This window comes from Oryzias melastigma, linkage group LG13 (genome assembly GCF_002922805.2).
Source record: "Oryzias melastigma strain HK-1 linkage group LG13, ASM292280v2, whole genome shotgun sequence".
In the NCBI taxonomy this organism is placed as follows: domain Eukaryota; kingdom Metazoa; phylum Chordata; class Actinopteri; order Beloniformes; family Adrianichthyidae; genus Oryzias; species Oryzias melastigma.
Window position 1 is genome coordinate 15,247,155 of NC_050524.1, and position 19,293 is coordinate 15,266,447.

The window sequence follows — 19,293 nt, forward strand, 5'->3', positions numbered from 1 at the left end:
CTATCCTCAAAACTGTTTTGTAAATGTTTGACAGGTTTCTATAGTTTCAGTTCCAGATTTCCACCGGTAGGTGGCGACAAACTCTCAGCGCTCGTTTGGCGCCTCGCGCTCGTTAAGTTCAGCGGCTCGCGGGAGTTTTCCGCTCCTCGCTGCTTATACAAGAGCCGCAGCTGGTCAGCGAGAAAAAGCAGAAATGAGCGTCACCCTAGTTCCGGTTGTTGTGGAGACACCTGTGGAAAAAGCGGAGCGGTAGTTCCTCTGAGGTGTGGAGGAGGAACTAGGTGATTTTCAACATCACATTTAAAAAAAATGTTGAGGCGGACAGTGGGGGGAGAAAAAAACTCCACATGTAAGAATTATTAGAGGTAGAAGCAAGTGTTTTACCTAAAAGGGGGCGGAGTCAGGGTGGTTGGCGCGGGCGGTGCTCTCTGTCGCCCATGCCCCCTTTTGCCCTCCTGCTCGCTTGCGGGGGAAGAAGCGTGAACTTGAACGCTGCCGCCTCCTCTGCGCAGAGCGAGTCCTGGCGAAGGCCAGCAAGTCTTATCAGTCCGGCGCTCAGGTTTCGGACCGCTTATCGGAGAAGAGAGGAGGAGGAGCTGGACCGGGTCTGGTTTTGGGTTCGAGACCCAAGGGGGCCAAAACGCACGACGCGATGTCCAGGCGCAAACTTGGAAGCAGACCGCAGCACCTGAGCGCAATTCAAGGTAAGCGGCGCGTGGGCGCACGCCGGGAAGAAAACACGCTGTTTTTAGTTGGTTTTACGCGCGGGGTTTTTATCATGATTGTGAAGTTTAGACATAAAAAAATAAAGATCTTCTTGGAAGTGATCCAGAGGACTTCACAAACAAATATTTGAAGATGAGCGCAGAGGAAGGACCGGTTTACTGGCACGCTGTCCTCCACGGCTGCAGGTCCAAACACGAGGATGAGTCCATCCAGGATGGAGGGATGGATCGGGTTTCTCTGTCGGTATTTTGGGGGACTTTTTGGTTAAAAAAGTGGAGTTTTAACCCTTATGTTGTGTTCGGGTCAAAATTGACCCGTTGGGTCAATTTTGACCCGAACACAACATAAGGGTTAAAAGGAGAAAAATTAATCCTGCATGTAAACAAACGTCGAGAAGAAACGAGTACAGAAAGTTTTTTTTTTTTTTTGGTACAGTTCTCTCCACTGACGAGCCCAGCAGTGGTGCGTGTCTGCTGTGACCACAGGCCCTGACTCAACACAGTTGTGTGTGTGCGTGTGCGCTCGCGCCTAACCGCGCCTTGCAAGTCTGCACAAACAGCGCACCCCCTGAAAACAGGAAAGGTGACATTTTTTTGAGTAACAACTGGCGAGATCCGACTTCAGACTGTACTGTCTGTACCTGTCCCGTGTGCCGGCCTGCCCAGCCTGGGCAGGTGGTGCATCCAAGCGCAGGCGTCAAGGTGTGCCCATGCGCAGCACACTCCTCCTGACCCCCCACTCCCCACCTGCCATTTGCAGTTAAAGCCACATCAAGTCGTTCAATCTGATGCCTCCTCACATGCTTATCTTGAACACCTTCAGTCGCTTGTTTTCTCTTTTACTGCAATCCACTTCCTGTTGAGAAACTCCCGCTGCCTGTGGCTTGTAAAGCAACATTTCACTTTGAGTGACAAAAAAAAGGTGCTGTGATGTCGGGACAGCATGCTGCAGCAGCAGTCAGAGGCTCGAACAGGACATGCAGGTTTGTGCTGGAGGTTGGACCGTTGGGCTCCTCTCTGCCTGCAGCCGGAGCCGGCAGATCTGTAAAGGAAGTGGTCACTGTTGACTGAGCATGTAGTGGCCTCGTTGAGCTTCAAACTGAAACTAGCGCTTTCAATCCCTGTGCCTGTTTGGCTGTGTCTTTTAGGTCAACAGCGCTCCTCCATGCAGATGTCCACATGAGCTGAAAACCAACCGTCTACTTCTGATTTGAGAAGGACTCTTCTTGTCAGCTTCACACCTTTTTGTGCTTTTAGCATAAAAGATTTAAGCACCAGAATCAAAGCAATAGTTGTACTTTAGAAGTCTGACAAAGTAACTGTATTACTGTTGTGGGGATTTTTTTTTTTGTCGTCAATTTACTGTACAGATTCAGTCTTCGTCTCAATCGAAGCAACTATTTCTTTCTCTCCCCAGACGCCCCTGTACTTGAGGATGGTGCGGACTCAGCAGGTGACCCCCCCCTGCAGATGTACGCCCCCGACGAAGGTCGTGACCTCCTCACCTGTGGCCAGTGCAGCAAGGCCTTCCCACTGGCCCACATTCTGGCGTTCATCCAGCACAAGCAGGGCGGCTGCGGCTCCAGAAACCCGGCCCCGGGCGTCAGCGCCACCCCACCCTCGCCTGCCAGCCGAACCAGGCACCAGCGGGCCTGCAAGGGTGGGCCGGGGCCCGGCTTCATCGAGCTGCGGAGAGGGACGGCCAGGAACCAAGCCTGGGGGGAGGAGCTCGGCGTAAATGTGAAGGCAGAGTTCAACAAATCAGGTGAGAGCGTGGGCGAAGGTGGCAGGTTGCTAATTATTGTTTTATTTTTCTTTTCTCCTGATTTTCTCCTCCCTCTCGAGTCCAGCTCATTAACTAGCCGTTGCCATTAGCAGACCTGCATGCGTTAGTGACGCGCGGGCTAATTGCGTGGAAAGGATAGGCGTCAGGAACATTGGAAGGGCACCGAGGGTCCCCGAGGGAACTCCGGTTGAGCACCTGAGCTCTCTCCCATCTCCCTCGCTGTCAGTCTCTGAGGTGGAGTGGCCAGGTAAACATGTTTCCTCCTGCCTGCCACCTCCAGCAGAAACTGGAGCCCAGAAAGTCATGGAGCCGGTCGCTCTGTTGTCTGCAGCGGTCTGAAGCCAGAGCGATCTTGCAGCTCTCTTTCGCCGTCATGACACGAAAACGAGGAGCGTTGCATCAGGCGCAGCTCCTCAGCCATTTCCCGCTGTTCTGCCCGGGGCTGAGCCACCTGAGCTCCTGGGACTCTCCTCCTGCCTTTTCTTCTCCCTTCACCTCCTCTTCCTCGTGTTTTTGCACATCCTTTGGCAAAATCTTTAAGTTTATTTTTCTCTGAGAAGATCAAACCGGGGAATGGATGTACATCTATGACAGCGAAGGAAAAATGTTTCACTGAATCTGAACTCGGCATCCTGTCACACGCTTGTGGCAGGTACAAGTGCCCCCCCAGTGAAACTCCTCACCATGCACGCATACGTTAGCAGTTCCTTCCTTTGTGCACGCTCGAGGAACGTGCTCGCACCATTTCCGTTTGTCCACGGCCTGACTTATTTTTCTATTTTTTTTTCCTTTCTGCCTCTTCTGCATCGGATCTCATGCTGAGCCTCACTTCAGTCACAGAACTCAGCACTTTGCTGCTCGCAGTATCATACAACAAACCCAACGCATGAAATGAGCAAGGAAATGGCATGAATAATGCAGAAGGAGATAAGTTTAGATTAAACTTTTATTCATGAATTTTGGCTTTTTTTTCATTTTAATTGTCATCAGTTTGGGAGTGAAGTCCTGCGCCGCCCTGTAGGTGAGAGGTGTCGGTGTGGAGATGGCTGGAAGTGAAGCTCGACACCCTCTTGTTTTCTGCCGTCAAAGGAGACGGGCGCAGATGATGGAGGAGGAAAAAAAAAAGGGGGTAGAGAGGGATGGATTACGGAGGCGACGTGTGCATCTGTCTCATTCCTTTTTATTTATTCTCCTTGTTTGTCCCCCCTCCTCATCTTCTACGCCTCCTCATTTCTTCCCCCCCATCTTCAACACACTTTTGCTTTGCTCTCTTTCAACGCCCCCCCCGTCCTCCTCTTCCTCTCTTTTTCTCCTCCCTCTGCCTCCCAAGGGAGAAGAGATTCTGCCTGCTGCTCGTTAGTGCTCCCAGCCAATCTGCATTTTTAATTAGTAGTTATTGCTTCTGCTTAATATTCAAGTGTTACCCCGGGCCAAATGGGAATCCTCACACACACACACAAAAAAAAGAAGAAGAAGAAGTGAGTGGAGGAAAGAGAAACCGGCTGGGTATTGTGTTTCACTCCAGGACCCCAAGACAAAAGCCCCCCCTCCACCCTCTCCACCCTCAGGGAAAGATTTGGTGGGTTTTGGGGGGCGGTGGGGTGAGCCGGCGATGGAGGATGGGTCTCAAGTACAATTTCAAGGGGTGACATATTTCTGCGTTGTCTCTCTCTTGGACCCCCGCGCTACATTACAGTCTTTTTATCTCATTTTCTTTTTATCTCTTGAGCCCTGACCTACCTTTCGCTCATTTTTTCCTTTTTTTTTTCGGTTCTCTCACTCAACACCCTATTTTTAAAAGAAGTATCTCAACTTCTCCTGGGTTTCTCCTCGGGCTAGGTTAAAGGACAAGAACACCGCGGCTCCTCTCGTCTCCAGACAGAGGGAGGGCGGGAGAGGGGAAAAAAGAAACACTTGCTCTCTTTTTCATCTTCACTCTCATCCCCCCTCCAGTAAAATACAGAAGGATTTGACTTGAGGAAACATGAAAGAGGCTTATACCAGAGTCGGCTTTGAACCTTTCAGAAAGAAAAAAAAAAAAAGAAAAGACTGTTTTCCTCTCAATTTGGGGATCTTCTCTCCAATTTTGATTTATGCAGAAAGGCCTCATTTGTCAAGCAGGCTGAGTCAGTGCCTAATTTGCATAAAGTGTTCGTTTTCTGCGTTCTGCTAATTAGCAATTTGCAGCTTAATTGGAGAGCGGCACTCTGTTAGGAGACAAAGCTATCCAAATACAAAAATATCTCCAGATGTACTTTTCCAACATCGCGTCTCATCTTCTTGGACTTTTTTTTTACTCCTTTCTGATGCTTCTGACCTCATTTGGGTCAAGTTCTTCATCATCTGGTCCTCCGCTTGTCAGCCATTCTCAGACAAATAGGTCTGTGCTTACTAGTTCACTGCTAAACCACTAAGAAATCTCTTGGTTCTTCAGCTTTCCCAGAATCACTTTGATTCTTCAACGAGTTTAAAATTTCTTGACAACTTTTTAGGACTGGCTTGGACAGTTTTTGTTCAAAGCTGATAGACTAACTAACCTCTGGGAGAGAAAAGAGGTAGTGAAAAGTGCTTTAGAATGGAATTTGACCACTCTCTGACCAGTAGGAGGCAACTCTTTATGTAAAAAGAGAAAAGGAAGACGAAGCCTAAAAGTGGCGGCTATACTGACTTTGTCATACTGGCGGTTGGTTGGGACAAAGTAAAGGAAGGTTTGTTGACTCCACCCACCTGCTAATTAAAAGAAAAAAGACTCTTAAAGCTATGTTCACACCATCCTTGTAAACAGGTGTTCAAGTGGCCACTTCTAATAAAAAGTCTTTGTAAATGCATATTTTCAACTTTTGCGTTCAAAATTCTCGTGTTCATGTGCAGCTACGAACATTTCTTCCACAGTTTGTAGGCTCTACATACAAAATGTGTTAAAGTTAAACTAGGTTGAACTTTGACCAATCAGAGACTTCGATTTGATAGTGATGTATGGATGGGGTCCCTGTTAATATAGGGAAGAAATTACAAATTTGAAAATTGATCACAGAGAACAAATTACAAATTGCTGTTTGTCCCCGACCGAAATTATGACACCAAGTCTGTTCGTATTGTAATAGAGCTGTGAAAGAAAAAACAAGATATGTGAGATTTGCTCTGCATCAACATTTCTCATGAAGCCTCTTCCAACTGTAGGTGACAGACATGGGCTAGTAAACAGTGAAAAAAGGAAAAAAAAGAAGCCCCTCCCTGCTTGTCCAGTGTGAACACCATGGGCTATACTAGCGTTTGAGAACCTGCGTGACATGCCCAGTCACATGCCCAATTTTTGTAGCTTATTGATGATCAATTTTTTTTTTCTCTCAGATTAGTAGTAGTCATTAAAAAAAGCAATAAACATCAAAAAAGTTCTTGTAAGTAATCAGTGCATACTTTAACAGTTTGGCATTAAGTTAGATTTTTTTTTTTTTTTTTTACATTTTTATTAATGTAAAAACTAGAGCTGGTTATCGGCAATAATTTCCAGAATCAATTTGGTTTAATACACCAGAGCCTGGATCAATTCTATTACGATTTTTTTCGATTCTTTTGATCATTTAAATTCAATTTGATTCAATTCAGTCTTGAGTTTCCACAGACACATTTGTTAAGAAATACATTTAAAATCTATATATGTTTTGAAGATTTTCATATTAATCTGATACAGTTCACATACTGTAAAATGTATTAGAGAAATTATGAGATTGTTAATGCTGCTTTCTTTTAAGTCACCCGTGGTCATTACAGGAAGTACAACATTTTGTTCCTGGACAACTTCAAATTTAGAAATATCAGAACCATTTTCTTAAAATAATTTTTTATGAGAGGCTTGAATATTTACAGATTATTCCTTATCAGTTTGTAGTGAAGTGATAGATTCAGAAACAATTTGGGGAAAAATGTGTTGCCGCAAATTGTTTGCACTAACTTCTTAGTTGTTATAAAAATAAATTTTCAAAAGAGAATTTTTTTTGTTCTATTTCCTTATTGTTTTTCACTAATGACTTATACTTATTCAATTTTTGTTCTTCTTTTCAGTGCCTGAGGAGCCCTTGTATTTCACCTGCCAGCAGTGTGAGGGTATATTTCCGTCTGCATGGGCGCTCCTGCAGCACGCTCAGCACCTGCACTCCTTCAGCATCTACCAGGAGGACGAGGAGGAAGACATGGACATGGGAGAAGACGGAAGAGGCCTTCAAGACCACAAACCCGTCACAGCGGTTCTGGACCCGCGCCACCTGAGCCAAACGCTGGCCTCTGCCTTTCAGCCGTCTGTTCTGCGTCGCTCCCGTCAGATGCACCCCGCCTCCTCCTCCAGTAACTCGCAGGCTATGAACTTTTCCGTGCGGCTGAAAGAGCTGGCTGAAGGGAGTAACACCAGCAGCAGCTCGCCCAGAGGCCTTGTGCTGTCACCATCCTCGTCTCCACCTGCAGCCTCTCCTTTTCCTCACACTGTGACCCTGCAGACCGACTTCCACTGTGAGCTGTGTGACCAGAACTTCCAGTCCCTGCGTGCCCTGTCTGCGCACCGCAGGACTCATGCGTGCGAGAGGCCCTATCACTGTGGAGTGTGCGGACAGGCCTTTGCACAGAGTGGTCAGCTGGCTCGTCACATAAGGAGCCATCACCGCGAGGCTGGAGGAAGTGTTTGTGAGTCGGTGGAGATGGATGAGGACGCGGGGAGGCTACGGAGAGGGAGATTTCAAATGCAGCCGCCTGGAATCCTTGGGAAGGGAGTGGTTGGAGATTTGAGAGCACAGGGCTCCTCTGAGGTGGACCTGGCCATCTCTAAACATCCATCTGTGGCTTCTGGTTTAGCACTTTTGACCCCTCAGGGAAGAGCAGCGGACAGGGAGCTGCTGAGACTGTACCAGCGATCGGGAGAAGGGGGTGAGGAGGAAGTGGAAGGGCAGGGGGAGCCCCAGCTCTCCCCGCCCTGCGCCAGCCCCTCCGAAGGCTCGCTGGAGAGCGGAGAGACGGGAGGGAGCGGAGAAAGCGGCATCGCCAGTGGCAACTGTACGCCCAAACGCCCAGAGATGGGTGAAAAGGCTCGAGGGGGCGGCGAGTGGGAAAACGAAAGAGGAGAGCTTGTGCGGCGGGAGAAGGAGTGGAGCTCGGTGCAGGTCAGCGAAGTCGTGCAGGAGTGGCAGAGGGACAACGAGTGGAGGAGCGGAGCAGGAGGAGCGAATACCGGAGGAAGCGCCAACCCCACGTCCGGTACCACCGTTAAAAGAAAGAAAGACGAGGCCTGCGAGTACTGCGGCAAACAGTTCAGGAACAGCAGCAACCTGACTGTCCACCGACGCAGCCACACAGGTGAGCGGCCCTACCGCTGTGGCCTCTGCAACTACGCCTGCGCCCAGAGTTCAAAGTTAACGCGCCACATGAAGACGCACGGCGCCCAGGGAGCCAAGGCCTCCTTCCTGTGCCAGCTGTGCTCGGTGCCATTCACCGTGTACGCGACCTTGGAGAAACATCTGAAGAAAGTTCACGGCCTGAGCCACGCCAGCGTGGGCACGTTCACACAAGCCAGCGCCGCGGACACGTTAGCTGCTTTCAGGGCCAGGGAGGAGGCGGCTGTGGTGAAAATGGAGGAGGAGGAGGAGACCAGTTTGGATCGGATAGACACGGAGAGCAAGGTGCAAAGTCATGGCGGCATAGGCGTGGAGGTGGAGGAGGCCAGCCCGACTCTAGTTGAAGGTCTCCCATGTGAAATCAGTGCAGAAGCTTTGACTTCAGCACTTTAAAAGGTTTTCACCCTGAAAACCAGCACTGTATAGGACTCAACTTGCTCAGCAATTTAAAAAGAAAAAAGAAAAAACAGTCAAGGGGAAAGCAGAGTCTTATCTAAAGAAGCTCTGCAGCAGGTAACCCCATCTTCACTGCCAGCACTTAGGCGCACAGCAGCCAGCAATTTACACGAATATATGCAAAGCTGCCGTGTGAAACAGAGTTCCTACAGCTCTGCAGACCACAGAGAAAAACAAGGCCATGACATTCAACGGGGAGATTACCAGAGCTCATGAACAGGAAGTGAACCACCACAGTCCACACCGACGCAGGAAACTGATCACCATGTTGCAGCACAGGATGTAAAAGATGTCTCGAACTTTGTGTCTGTTGACCCACCGGACAGGTGGCGACGGGTCGTAGCTTTTAGATAAATTATCGAAATAAAAGGAAGCTGTGGCAATAGAATCTACTCGGCGCAGACGAATGGAGAGAGGCCATATTGATTTCTTTTGAGACCTTTTAAAGACTAAAGGCGTTTGAACGGACAATCCAAACACTGCCTGCCTGCAGTTCCTCACACTCCGCTTTTATAAAGGCGCTCGCTCGTCTCAACACTTGTCACTTACTGTTTACAGGACTCCAGAGGCCGAGGAAGGCTCCGCTCCTGACTTTGTGACAGTGGATGATTTCCTGTTCTGTTTTTTTTTTTTAATATAATTTCTAAATGTGAATAAAAAGACTTAAAGTCTTGTCTACCACTGTTTTGTATCAGTTTCTATGCATAAAAAGCATCAATTGTACCTTCATGTGAAATGTGCTATTTTCCTTTTTTCTTTTTTTATTGTGATGGTAATTTCTCTCTTTCATTGTTTACATTTGTAAATGGCCAGACCGCTCAAAGCTTTTTGCATGTGTTTTTTGCCGCTCTGTGGATTTCTTATGTCTGTAATTCTTCCTAACTTATGGACGCTGCATGTTGAGGGTGCAAATGAGGAAAAAAAAAGTCTTTCACTGCTGCTGACGTGGTTTTGACTGGACTTTTTGTGGGAGCGAGCATAAATGAGTGAGACGTTCGTGAGGGTTTCTGTACAAACTGGGCTTGGGGGGTCTTTCCACTCAACCCCCAGGCTTCTGCTGGGTCATCATCGGGGGGAATTTTAGCACAATTTCTGTTTGAGAAAGACGACAAACGTCTGTCCATCTTTCTCGCGACTACTGTAATGACTTCCAAATTTTGCATTTACGTGAAATATTTTTTCCTTTTTCAGAACCTGTTGTGAACAAATGCAGTGTAACTGTTCAGGGATGGAATTGTGTACATAAATTCTTGATGTTATCTTTGTTGTTGTTTATGATTATCTGCCTGTCCCTGTTACATGCTCTTTGCTTTTCCACTATTGCTGTTTTTCTTTTTCACTCCACATTGTGAAGCTATGCCTTTCATGTCTTTGTAAACCTGACACCGTTTTTGTAATGAACCTTGTCACAAGGTGCCTCAATAAACAAATGAGGTCAAATATACTACATTTCTGACAGACTTTTATTTTTTCTTATGTCTGTTTGTCTTTTGGTAGAGCAGCTAACCTTTAAATTGGAAGATCGCAAGTTCAGTTCCCGCCTTGTCCGCCTATCTGTCGAAGTGTCACACAATGGGATTGTGGCTGTAAAGTGCTTTATAAGTATACTTTAATTCTTTTTTTTTTTTTTCTTCCATCAGCGCTCTAGACGAAAGCTTTCAAAACTATTTTTAACCATTTTCTCACCATGTTGTCTTCGTCAGTTTAGGTCGCTCCTCCAAGGAGGCAGCCAGAGCCGACTGATTAATTTTTAATGCATGTGTTTGGATAAGGGACCCTCGATCCTTGTTTACATCCTTGTGAAGTTACTGGCTCAGTCTGGGAGCACTGTAATGTTATTCAGGGTAGTGGTGGTGGGAGGGGTTGTACGAGTATGCGCTTTATTGTGAATGTATGAATCTGTGGGCGGTAATGATGGAGATGTAGAGCTGGGGGGTGGAGGTGGACAGGACTGACCAGTATCTCTTGGGGTGTGAGGACGGAGGGGGACGCCTCGCTCTGGTTGTCGTTTGTGGGCGTGTTGGGAGGCAAGAACAGGGTGGGAGGGGAGTATCAAAGAGTTGGGATAATTGCTGACTCCATTTTAAGTGCATTAAAAAAAAAAAACCTCTGCACCAGCATCTCTGGCCCCACCCCCTTCTAATGAAAATGAAGTTCTATGATCCCTCTAGCTCATTAACAGCCGGGCTTTTAATGAGCCTTCAACAGGGTGGGGGCTGCATAGATGAAGAGAAGGGTTAGTGGGGGGGAGTTGCTGCAGCAGATGCACATACGCCCACTTCACCAGTAAGCATTATGCTGCTGGGAGGAAGTGAGGACCGGAGACCCTCCAAACCCAGACGAGTCACCTTCCCTCACGAGGAGGCAGGTCACTGGGAACATCCAGGCGCCGCAGAAAGCGCCATTTGGTTCTCGCAAGGACCCAATTATGAAAGGTAAGGTGATACAGAGCAGAAGACACTGGCCCCTAAAGCAAGTGGATACCTTTTTCCTTGTGTGCCTTTTGTCCTCCTGCCCCGCAGTGAGCTGTCGTCAGACCTGCACAGGTCAGTGTCGGCACTCAAAGCAGCCAATCACAAAGTAAAGGCTTTATCACGTCGGTCCATAAATGCTCCGGTGTTTTCTGACCAGTTACTGCCCTGGGGCGGAAGAAACGTAGACTTTGAGACCTAATAGTCTTGACTCAAGGAGCCAAAAGGGAGAGGTCACCGCGGGACAGACGCACACTGTAACCGTGAACTTTAAATACACAGGAACATAAAAATCTGTGAAATCATTTTAATTTCTTGCTATTCCTCACATGTCTCATTAATACCAACACTTTGTTTTTGAGTCATCGAGGCAGCTCCTCTGAGGGAATCGGTCAGAATCAGTTCTTCTATAGAAACAGGATCATACAGCATTAATGACACGAAGCTGTTGACACAAAAACGCCAATTTGTCTTCGGTGGCGTAATCAGAGCCGCTCGCTCTCATGGTTGCCCCATTTACACCGACAATAAAACCATTAAACTTGCAAAACCGCTGCAGCAGTTGCATAAACTGCAGATGGAACATTAACTTCTACTGTAATTAAAGGTTGGAGCTTTCTGCAAACAGCCTTTGACCACTTTTCAATGTTAGAGTCTATTATTGGTTGTGTTATCATGTTTTCAGATTTAGTTTGGCCTCTTTTTTGACCAACCTATACACAATAAAAATGTTTACGTGAATAAAATAAATGACACCCGAAAAAAAACAGCTCATCTTCCACTGAAGTTGAACTCCCCTTCATGTTTTTAATCAAACATTTCAATATATTATAATAGTTTAATTTTATTAACTGAATCTTTTGGCTCCTGTTTGGGAACTTCACTCAAGGAAATCACCTCTTGAGCTTCAGCTAAAAACAACAAAAAAACACTTTAAAGCTGTACAAAAGTGAAATGTTGAATATCAGGTGTGTAGGTTTATAGTGTATAACACATTACAAAAGTAATTAATCACAATAAAGCAGTGAAGGCACTTCAAGTGAACATTGAATAATAATTTTCTAATTAGTAACTTGGTGTTGTGTAACTTCCCAGAATGCAATTGTCCAACACGACAACTCCTTTGAGGATCAAAATTGCCACAAATTAATATTTTTATGCTTCTGCAATATTTTATAAAATTCCTAAACTAGTGAGGTAACATTTCTACTTACTTTTATAGGCCCAAAAACTTGATTCCTTTTTTTTTTTTTTATTCTATATAAGTGGGTTTAATAAACCGGCTTTCATTGTTTGACTTTTTGTTCGTTTTGTTTTAGTTCTTCTGGAACACACAAACCTCTGGTTCTCTGACAGAACTATGCTTTTTAAATCAAAATATCATTTATTTTTAGTTGTAGGTGACTTTGTAGGTGACGGGCAATTTAGCAATGTGGACAATTGTGGCCAAAATGAATTTCCATCAGTTTTTGAGGTCGCGTGTACATACTTGCAAATGTTTTACTTCTGCAGGCTTTGTATTGAAAATAACTTAAAAGTAATTCAGAACTTTTGTTCCAATTTTGAAAGAGTAATTATTGAAAAAAAATGTTATTTTTGAACACCAAAAACATGGAATCTGTCATGTAGTGCAGAACTGTATATTAGGATTCTCATCTTTAATCTTTTATTTGTGGATAGTCCTGGTATGAGACACAATTGTCTAGCCTTAAAATGGGTTTAACTTTTTTATTTTTGAATGAATGTTAAACCGAAAATCTAAATTAGAAAGAATGAGCAACTTTTTAGACTTTCTTTAACCCTATTTTTTTCTGCTTAGAAGTTTTTTTAGTTTAGTCTTCTGGGAAAATATTTTTATTCTCTGATTAAACCATGCTGGATGAAGGAGTCCTCACGGAAATTATGCTTAAATTTCATTTGAAAAAGTATATTAAAACTATTTTCTGCAATTTACATTGTTACCTTTTAGGTAGGTTTTGTGTCAGGACAGGAACTCCACTGGTCAAAGTGTTTGTAAAGTGAAATGTGTCCAGACAGACGACTGTTAAACTGGATCCTCTTGCACAGGAGTCAGAATGTTGACACCACAAACCACCCCTGCTGCTTCACTTTGAGTGTCTCAAGTGTAACTCGTGTTGTGGTGAGACCCGAGGTCTCCTCGCCGCCTGAGATATTATGTCTGATGTAAAGTTGTAAAGAGACTTTTACCACGTTACAAGACAAAAGCCGTCTCTTTCTGAGAAAATCTTATAACCTGGTACAGTTTTTGGTACTTGACCATGAAACTGAATCGACTGAGCCGTGAACCACAGAGGTGGGATGACCTGCTAATCTATCTCTAACTAACTAATGATAGTTTTTTTTTTTCAAAAAGTTTTCCCCATTTTTTAGTAGATCTCTCGGTAGAACTGAAGTTTTTAAAGATATACTTCTGAACGTTGAAATTAATCCTTTATATTTAGAATTACTAAATAGTCTTTGTTTTAAGGTTCTTTGCAATGGAATAAAGAGAACAAAAAGTGAGATAACAAATAGAGATCATTGTTAATTGGAAGCTGCTATAAATTTATATTTTTTTGGTTAAAACTGGCATCATTTTAGTCAGTTTGTACTTTTTTTTCTTTGAAATTCATTCATCTGCAAAGGCATTTAAATATTTTTGTTATCATGATAGGTGCAGGTAAACTCAGACTGAAACTAGGTATAATCTTCCCTTCTTCGGGTAAATATTGAACATCTTTGTTGTGATGTTCTGGCAGCGTCAAAGAAAATCCTCTCCTAGACGAGTTTTTTGTACTTTTAAAAGTGTTTGTTGGCTTTTTCTCTTTAAAGTCTCACTCCGATCATCTTTTGATCTATTGTAAAAGTGTCCCCAGTGGTATTTTAATTATGATTATGCTGTTTTGGCCAAAATCAAACAACCTGTGTCATTTTCTAGAACATAGTTTCTGCAGAGCGACTGTAGTTTATCAAAAAATCGCCTCTGAGTAGTAAGGAAGTAAGCCTCTATTGATTTCCCATCATCCCTCTAGCTTGCAGCCCCTTACAACCCCAAGCTAACATTAGCGGTGCAACAAAAATGGTGAGCTATATCGGAGCTGTCCAGATGTAGAGGTTTGAGCTTGCATAAGAGAAATGAAGATGTTAATGGATCTTTGCAAGTGGATGCATCAGAATGGTGACGAGACTTTGGCCTGACCAATTCACAAGTAGCATCTTCTCATCCAGTAGTGATTCATAATGATTTAAATAAATAAATCCTCAGAAACACAGTTTTAATCTTGAATAATTTTATAAATGTTCTCAATTGTGATAAAAATACTACGAAAACATGTTAAAAACAACAGAAACACGATTTTTGTTGGAGTGGCTCTTTAAAGTAACGGGCTCTTGTAGGTGCTAAGTGCTTTTCAAAGTAGAGCAACAACCACAAATTCAGATTAAATTTAAGGTGATTAGAATTCAGCAACAAAGGGACTATAAGAGCTGCAGTTTGCTTTAAGGCCAGGCCTGTGGGCACGAAAGCTTTCACTTATGTATGAGAGGATTGTGCTTTATCATGTAAAAAGCCAATTAACTGTGAGTTTTAATTACATTTCTCATGGTATACTGTCTGAATCCTCCGTCGTCTCTGCAGAGCCTGTCCTGTTGTCTTCTTCTTCTGCTGCAGAGGATGCTGGGAACGAGCCATCAGCGGGTTCACAGGTTGAAGCGAGTCTGAGTGCACGGACAAACCGCAGGACTCCCTCTCCGCTCTTTATCCCTGCACGGTTCCCACAATCCCCACCTTCTTTCAGTAGCCCCCCCACCCCTCCCACAGTGACCGCAGAGTGAAACCTGAACCCTGGAATTACACCCGCTTCGTCTCTCCCACCTCCCCTCCTCTAACCGTGTGGCGGCGTCCCACACATCCATCCGTCCGTCCATCCAGCCTCATTCATGCCTTAAATAATACGAGGAAAGGTGAGGACGATCCCAGAGGTCACTTCAGTTCGTTTAGAGGATGAGGTAGCATGTGGGATGATGGAGGCAGGTCTGACTACTGTCAAACAAAGAGGAGGAAGTTCATCAATTTCTCTTTTTGCATAAAGACAAAGGCGGTTGCTTAAAAAACAGTAAAGTTTATGGGCTGGTGATGACTTTCAGAGATATATTTGCAGACATGGAGAGTCAGTAAAACACTGATGAAGAATCTATTTTTTACTCACAAACAACAGATTTACTCTCCTTTGAGTGCACAATTGAATCCCAGCTCAATATTTGTCACATAATTCAACAACAATACAATACAAAATCCCATAAAATAATGTGCAGCATAATAAAATAAGTTGATACATTCTGATGGTCTTTAATAGAATATTTTGCATCACATCTTTACATAACCCAACAAAAATGCTCAGACGACTGGAACTCTGTGCAGCACAGACAACTAAATGCAAATCAGTGTTGTTCTGTGCTGCATCATACTCTGGGAAAAAAAGTGCATGTCAGGAAACACAAACATGCGTCCTCACGCAAACAAGACTGCAGCCTACAAACACCTAACAGTACAGAAAGGGGGCGCCGACTACCACAAAATGAACTGCTGCAACTCTTGATGCAACTGCTGCATCTAAACAAATCAATAATGAAAAAAGCACAAGTTAAATAAGGAATTGCAGTTGTGTATTTACGGGTGTTTGAATGTTAGAATACAACAGATGTGTCTTAAAATGTGACTACTTTCAAAAACTCCTGAATCACTTTTGGGGTCATGATGCTGTTGGAGCCAATCTACTTTTGGGGGAAAGTGGGGTTTACCCTGAACTAGAGCTGCCACTATTAGTCACGACTATTAAAATAGTCGACGATGAATTTAATGGTCAATTATTTATTTATTTCTTTTTTAGAAATCTCAAAACTACAGTGAGTGCTTTCTAATGTCGCATTGACTTGGAAACCTGTGCAGTAGTGCTAATCCAGGTCACTACTCCAAACATAAAAATGACTGTTTTTTAATATGAAAAATAATTTTAATACATTAACTGTGCATTGAAGAATAGTAGGAACTTCTTTCTATGATGAATTCAGCTTTATTTGACATAAAAATGTGCAAATGCGAGTGTTGGTATCACACATATTTGACCTGGAAATGTTCTGTCCCTTACTGTAATATATTAAAACTTTACCAAAAATAATAAATATTCTAAATTAGTCTGAATAGAGAGGCAATCTGAGAATCAGTTCTTCAAACGTCTGTTTCATAAATGTGAACACGCTGGTATTGCACCTGGTGACCTTCCTTGTGAACAGGACACAAGCAGCTCAGGTGATCTCAGACACGTACACAGTGCAAACTCAGGTCAGAAGGTTTTGTTCCCTTTACAAACCCAGAGGGGCCGGTGTAAATGCTGGAAAACTGGATTTTTGACCATGTTCCTTGTGCTGCTCTGCCCCTCCCCGCACACGAGCACACGTTTGGGGTCAAAGGAGCAGAGTTTCGTCCTGTGAGAGCAGAACGGCCTGAGGGCAGGTGAACTGGAAGCACCTAACTGCCTGAACCAGAGCCTCCACATGTCCAGCATCCTCCTAAACATCTTCAGTTCTTTAAAGTTTGTTCATCAATGCAGCTGTGATGTGGACGCGCTTGTTCTCTCAGGGTCAGAAGAGACGTTTCCGTATTCAGTCGAGCAGTGAGCGCAAAATTAGTAAGCAAAGCTCTTTGGGATCAATTGTATTGTTGAACAAATATAGTTTATTTGAATACCAGTTGGAAAAAGTTGCTAAATCTCCAAACTGAATGTTGAACAAAGGGAATGTGAGCTGTGTCTGTCTCAGTGGAGCGCAGTTAATAAGTGTGAGCTGCATAAATTTAGAGGCAGAACAACAAATAACAGCAAACACTTTTGTTTGTTTCAAAATAGTAACCAAATTAGTATATTCATTTTAAGAAATGCTGCAATTTTTGTCTCCAAACTTGTGATCAGATTTGGGTGTAATCTTCTCTCTGTACACAGAGTCCTCGTGATGAACAGCAGACGCTGTCCTGCAGAGGTTGGTCAGGGGATGTAGAACACTATTGTGGATCACAGATCCTGACACATTTGGATCTCCTCCCTTTGATCACATAAGATTTAAATGTGGATCTTCTCCCAAAAAAAATCAAATATTTGCAGCCACATTTTTTTCCTCTATATAAAAATTTGCATATTTTCCATGAAACTGTCAATCCTCGTGTAATTCTTGTCAGTGGAGGACTTTGCAGTTTGAGGGCCATAGGCAGAAAATAAAAATGGTGCCCTAAGCAGTTGTATTAATCTTTTCTTTTCTTTTTTTTTTTTTTATCCTTACGGTTACCCAGGTCGAATAACTCTTTCATTGGTCCACTAGTACAGTGATGCATAACCTTTTTCCAGCCACGGACCGGTTTAAATTAGACTATTTTTTCACAGACCGGTCCCAAAAGAACTAAAGGTAGCATTTTTAAGCCTTTTGGTCTCTGAAAATCTATTTTCAAAATAAAATGCTACCACAGTAAATAAATTTAGATTGTAAAAGTCTAAAAATGTCAGTGTTATATGGTATTTTTTTCAACATAAAGGAACATTTTCATTGCTAAAGTTACTGAACAATGTCTACCTCATCCAGCCTTTCTGTAGAAAAAATTCTCAAATGTCCCTTTTACAATTTTACACAAATCGGAGGCTAACAACTGGATGCTAGCTTCAGCTACACTCAGCTTTTAAGGTGTGATGGATAAATAAAGCAAAACAAAATGACATAACCGTCGTAAAACTGGATTTTCTAAATATAATATAAACGTGAATTCACCTTGTCTCCAACTTTAGTATCTGCTTGTGTGAAACAGTCCAGTCTGTCGCTGTGTATTAGACGGAGAGGCTTCTGCTACACAGAACAGGTTTGTCAATAATTCTGTATGCCAAGGAAGAATCCTGGTTTTGACTGTAAACAGCAGATTTATTGTTCTTTGAAGTCAGTGGCTCTCATTCGGTTTAATCACAGCCTCTTTTCTCCCCTTTTTAGCAAGCAATCTAGGTAGCCATGCAGGTAAAGCTTTAAGTCACATGACCCAGACGGGTCAGTTTTCCAAAAATAAAACTTCCTTCAGGAGCAGACAATAAACCAATTGGAAATAATCGTATTTAGTGCATGTATTTATTCTTTTTCTGCCTGCGGCCCGATACAAAACAACCTATGGAACGGTCCCGGTCCATGGCCCAGGGTTTGAGCACCACTGCATTAGTAGACTGAATAAATGTCAAGAATCCAAATGTGAGGTATATCTTGCAGCCTGAAATTTAACAGGAAGTATGCAAAATACTGTGATTTTGAGGATAAAAATGAAATGGTATAAATTGCATTTATGGAACAGGTTAGTAGACATATTTATACATTTCATGATGGCAGGTGAGGCACTGCTTCACCTGACAGCACGCATCTGGTTGAAACATATTTACAAAGAAACTAAAAGCTTCTGAACCAATCCCAAAACTACACAAACGATGGAAAACTTGGTGTTGACTGGAATATACCATTGTTGCAGAGGGACAGGGGAGGACAAAACACTTTCACATAACTAGACTTATGTCATTTTTGTGATTTAGTTAGGTTTTTCTTTTTTTATGACGTAGTAACTTAATAATGGGAGTAATATTTATTTTAGACACTTTTAATAAGTGTTCAGCCCAGGGCCCCAGAGTGTTGGGGGCCCCAGGCAATTGCTAAGTCCAGCCCTGCTTCTGGTTTTGTTTATCTCAAACACAATGTGAACCCACAATTGAAGAGATTGTGTCACTATTTTATGCAAAAATTAAAAAAAAAAACTAATGTTCCAAAAAAAAGGAAAAATAATGTAAACTTAAAAACAAATGATAAGTTTTCAGAAAAGCAACTCATTTTTTTTTCATCAAATGTTTGTTAAGAACAGACTTATTCTAACAGAAAAAAATCTCCTTTGAATAAAATGACAATAACCTCTTCAAAAAATATACAGTCTGGAAATAACTGCTTACGTTTCGATGGAAACCTGGAGCACAAACACATTCAGAGGACATCGTTTAACAAAATACAAGGCTAACAGCACTACAGGACACTGTGTTCTTTTGCCCATTTGTTGTGTTTTACAACTCCTGCCCATCACTGTGTGCTGTAGAAAGTTCAAGGTCATCAGACAGAAGGAGAAGATTTTTATTTATCTAAAAATAAAGTATTTGTGTGTCTTTCCATAGAAGTACACACATGTATATAAAGGTTTTATAATTGGTTTGGATAAAAGAACACTTAGAGAATAAGAAGCGTCCACAAACTGTTTTTTTTTAGCCTGTATTGTTTGTCTGTTGTTTTAGGATAATGCAGGCCTCTCTCCATCCCCTGGCCATTTAGCATGTGAGTGATGTGGCAGAAAACGGGCCGGGACAAAGCCGGTTAACCAGTGGGGAGGCTGAGAGGGGTCGGTGGAGCTGCTGGTGCCGAGGTCG

At 43.4% G+C, this 19,293-nt stretch overlaps 1 protein-coding gene across 1 annotated transcript; it reads left to right on the forward strand.

Moving 5' to 3' along the window:
- The first annotated feature begins 90 nt into the window (after positions 1-90).
- On the forward strand, positions 91-9,789 carry znf296 (zinc finger protein 296). Its single transcript, XM_024277824.2, has 3 exons — positions 91-704; positions 2,143-2,490; positions 6,574-9,789. Exons 1-3 carry the CDS (start codon positions 653-655, stop codon positions 8,280-8,282), a joined length of 2,109 nt encoding a protein of 702 aa, XP_024133592.1. The 5' UTR covers positions 91-652; the 3' UTR covers positions 8,283-9,789.
- Positions 9,790-19,293: the final 9,504 nt, after the last annotated feature.

What these genes read in the sequence shown, in the direction of transcription:
- znf296 (XM_024277824.2), top strand. Translation starts at nt 653, where the DNA reads ATGTCCAGGCGCAAACTTGGAAGCAGACCGCAGCACCTGAGCGCAATT. An exon ending in GCACCTGAGCGCAATTCAAG is followed by an intron (nt 705 to 2,142) that starts GTAAGCGGCGCG and finishes TTCTCTCCCCAG; the next exon opens with ACGCCCCTGTACTTGAGGAT. An exon ending in GGCAGAGTTCAACAAATCAG is followed by an intron (nt 2,491 to 6,573) that starts GTGAGAGCGTGG and finishes TCTTCTTTTCAG; the next exon opens with TGCCTGAGGAGCCCTTGTAT.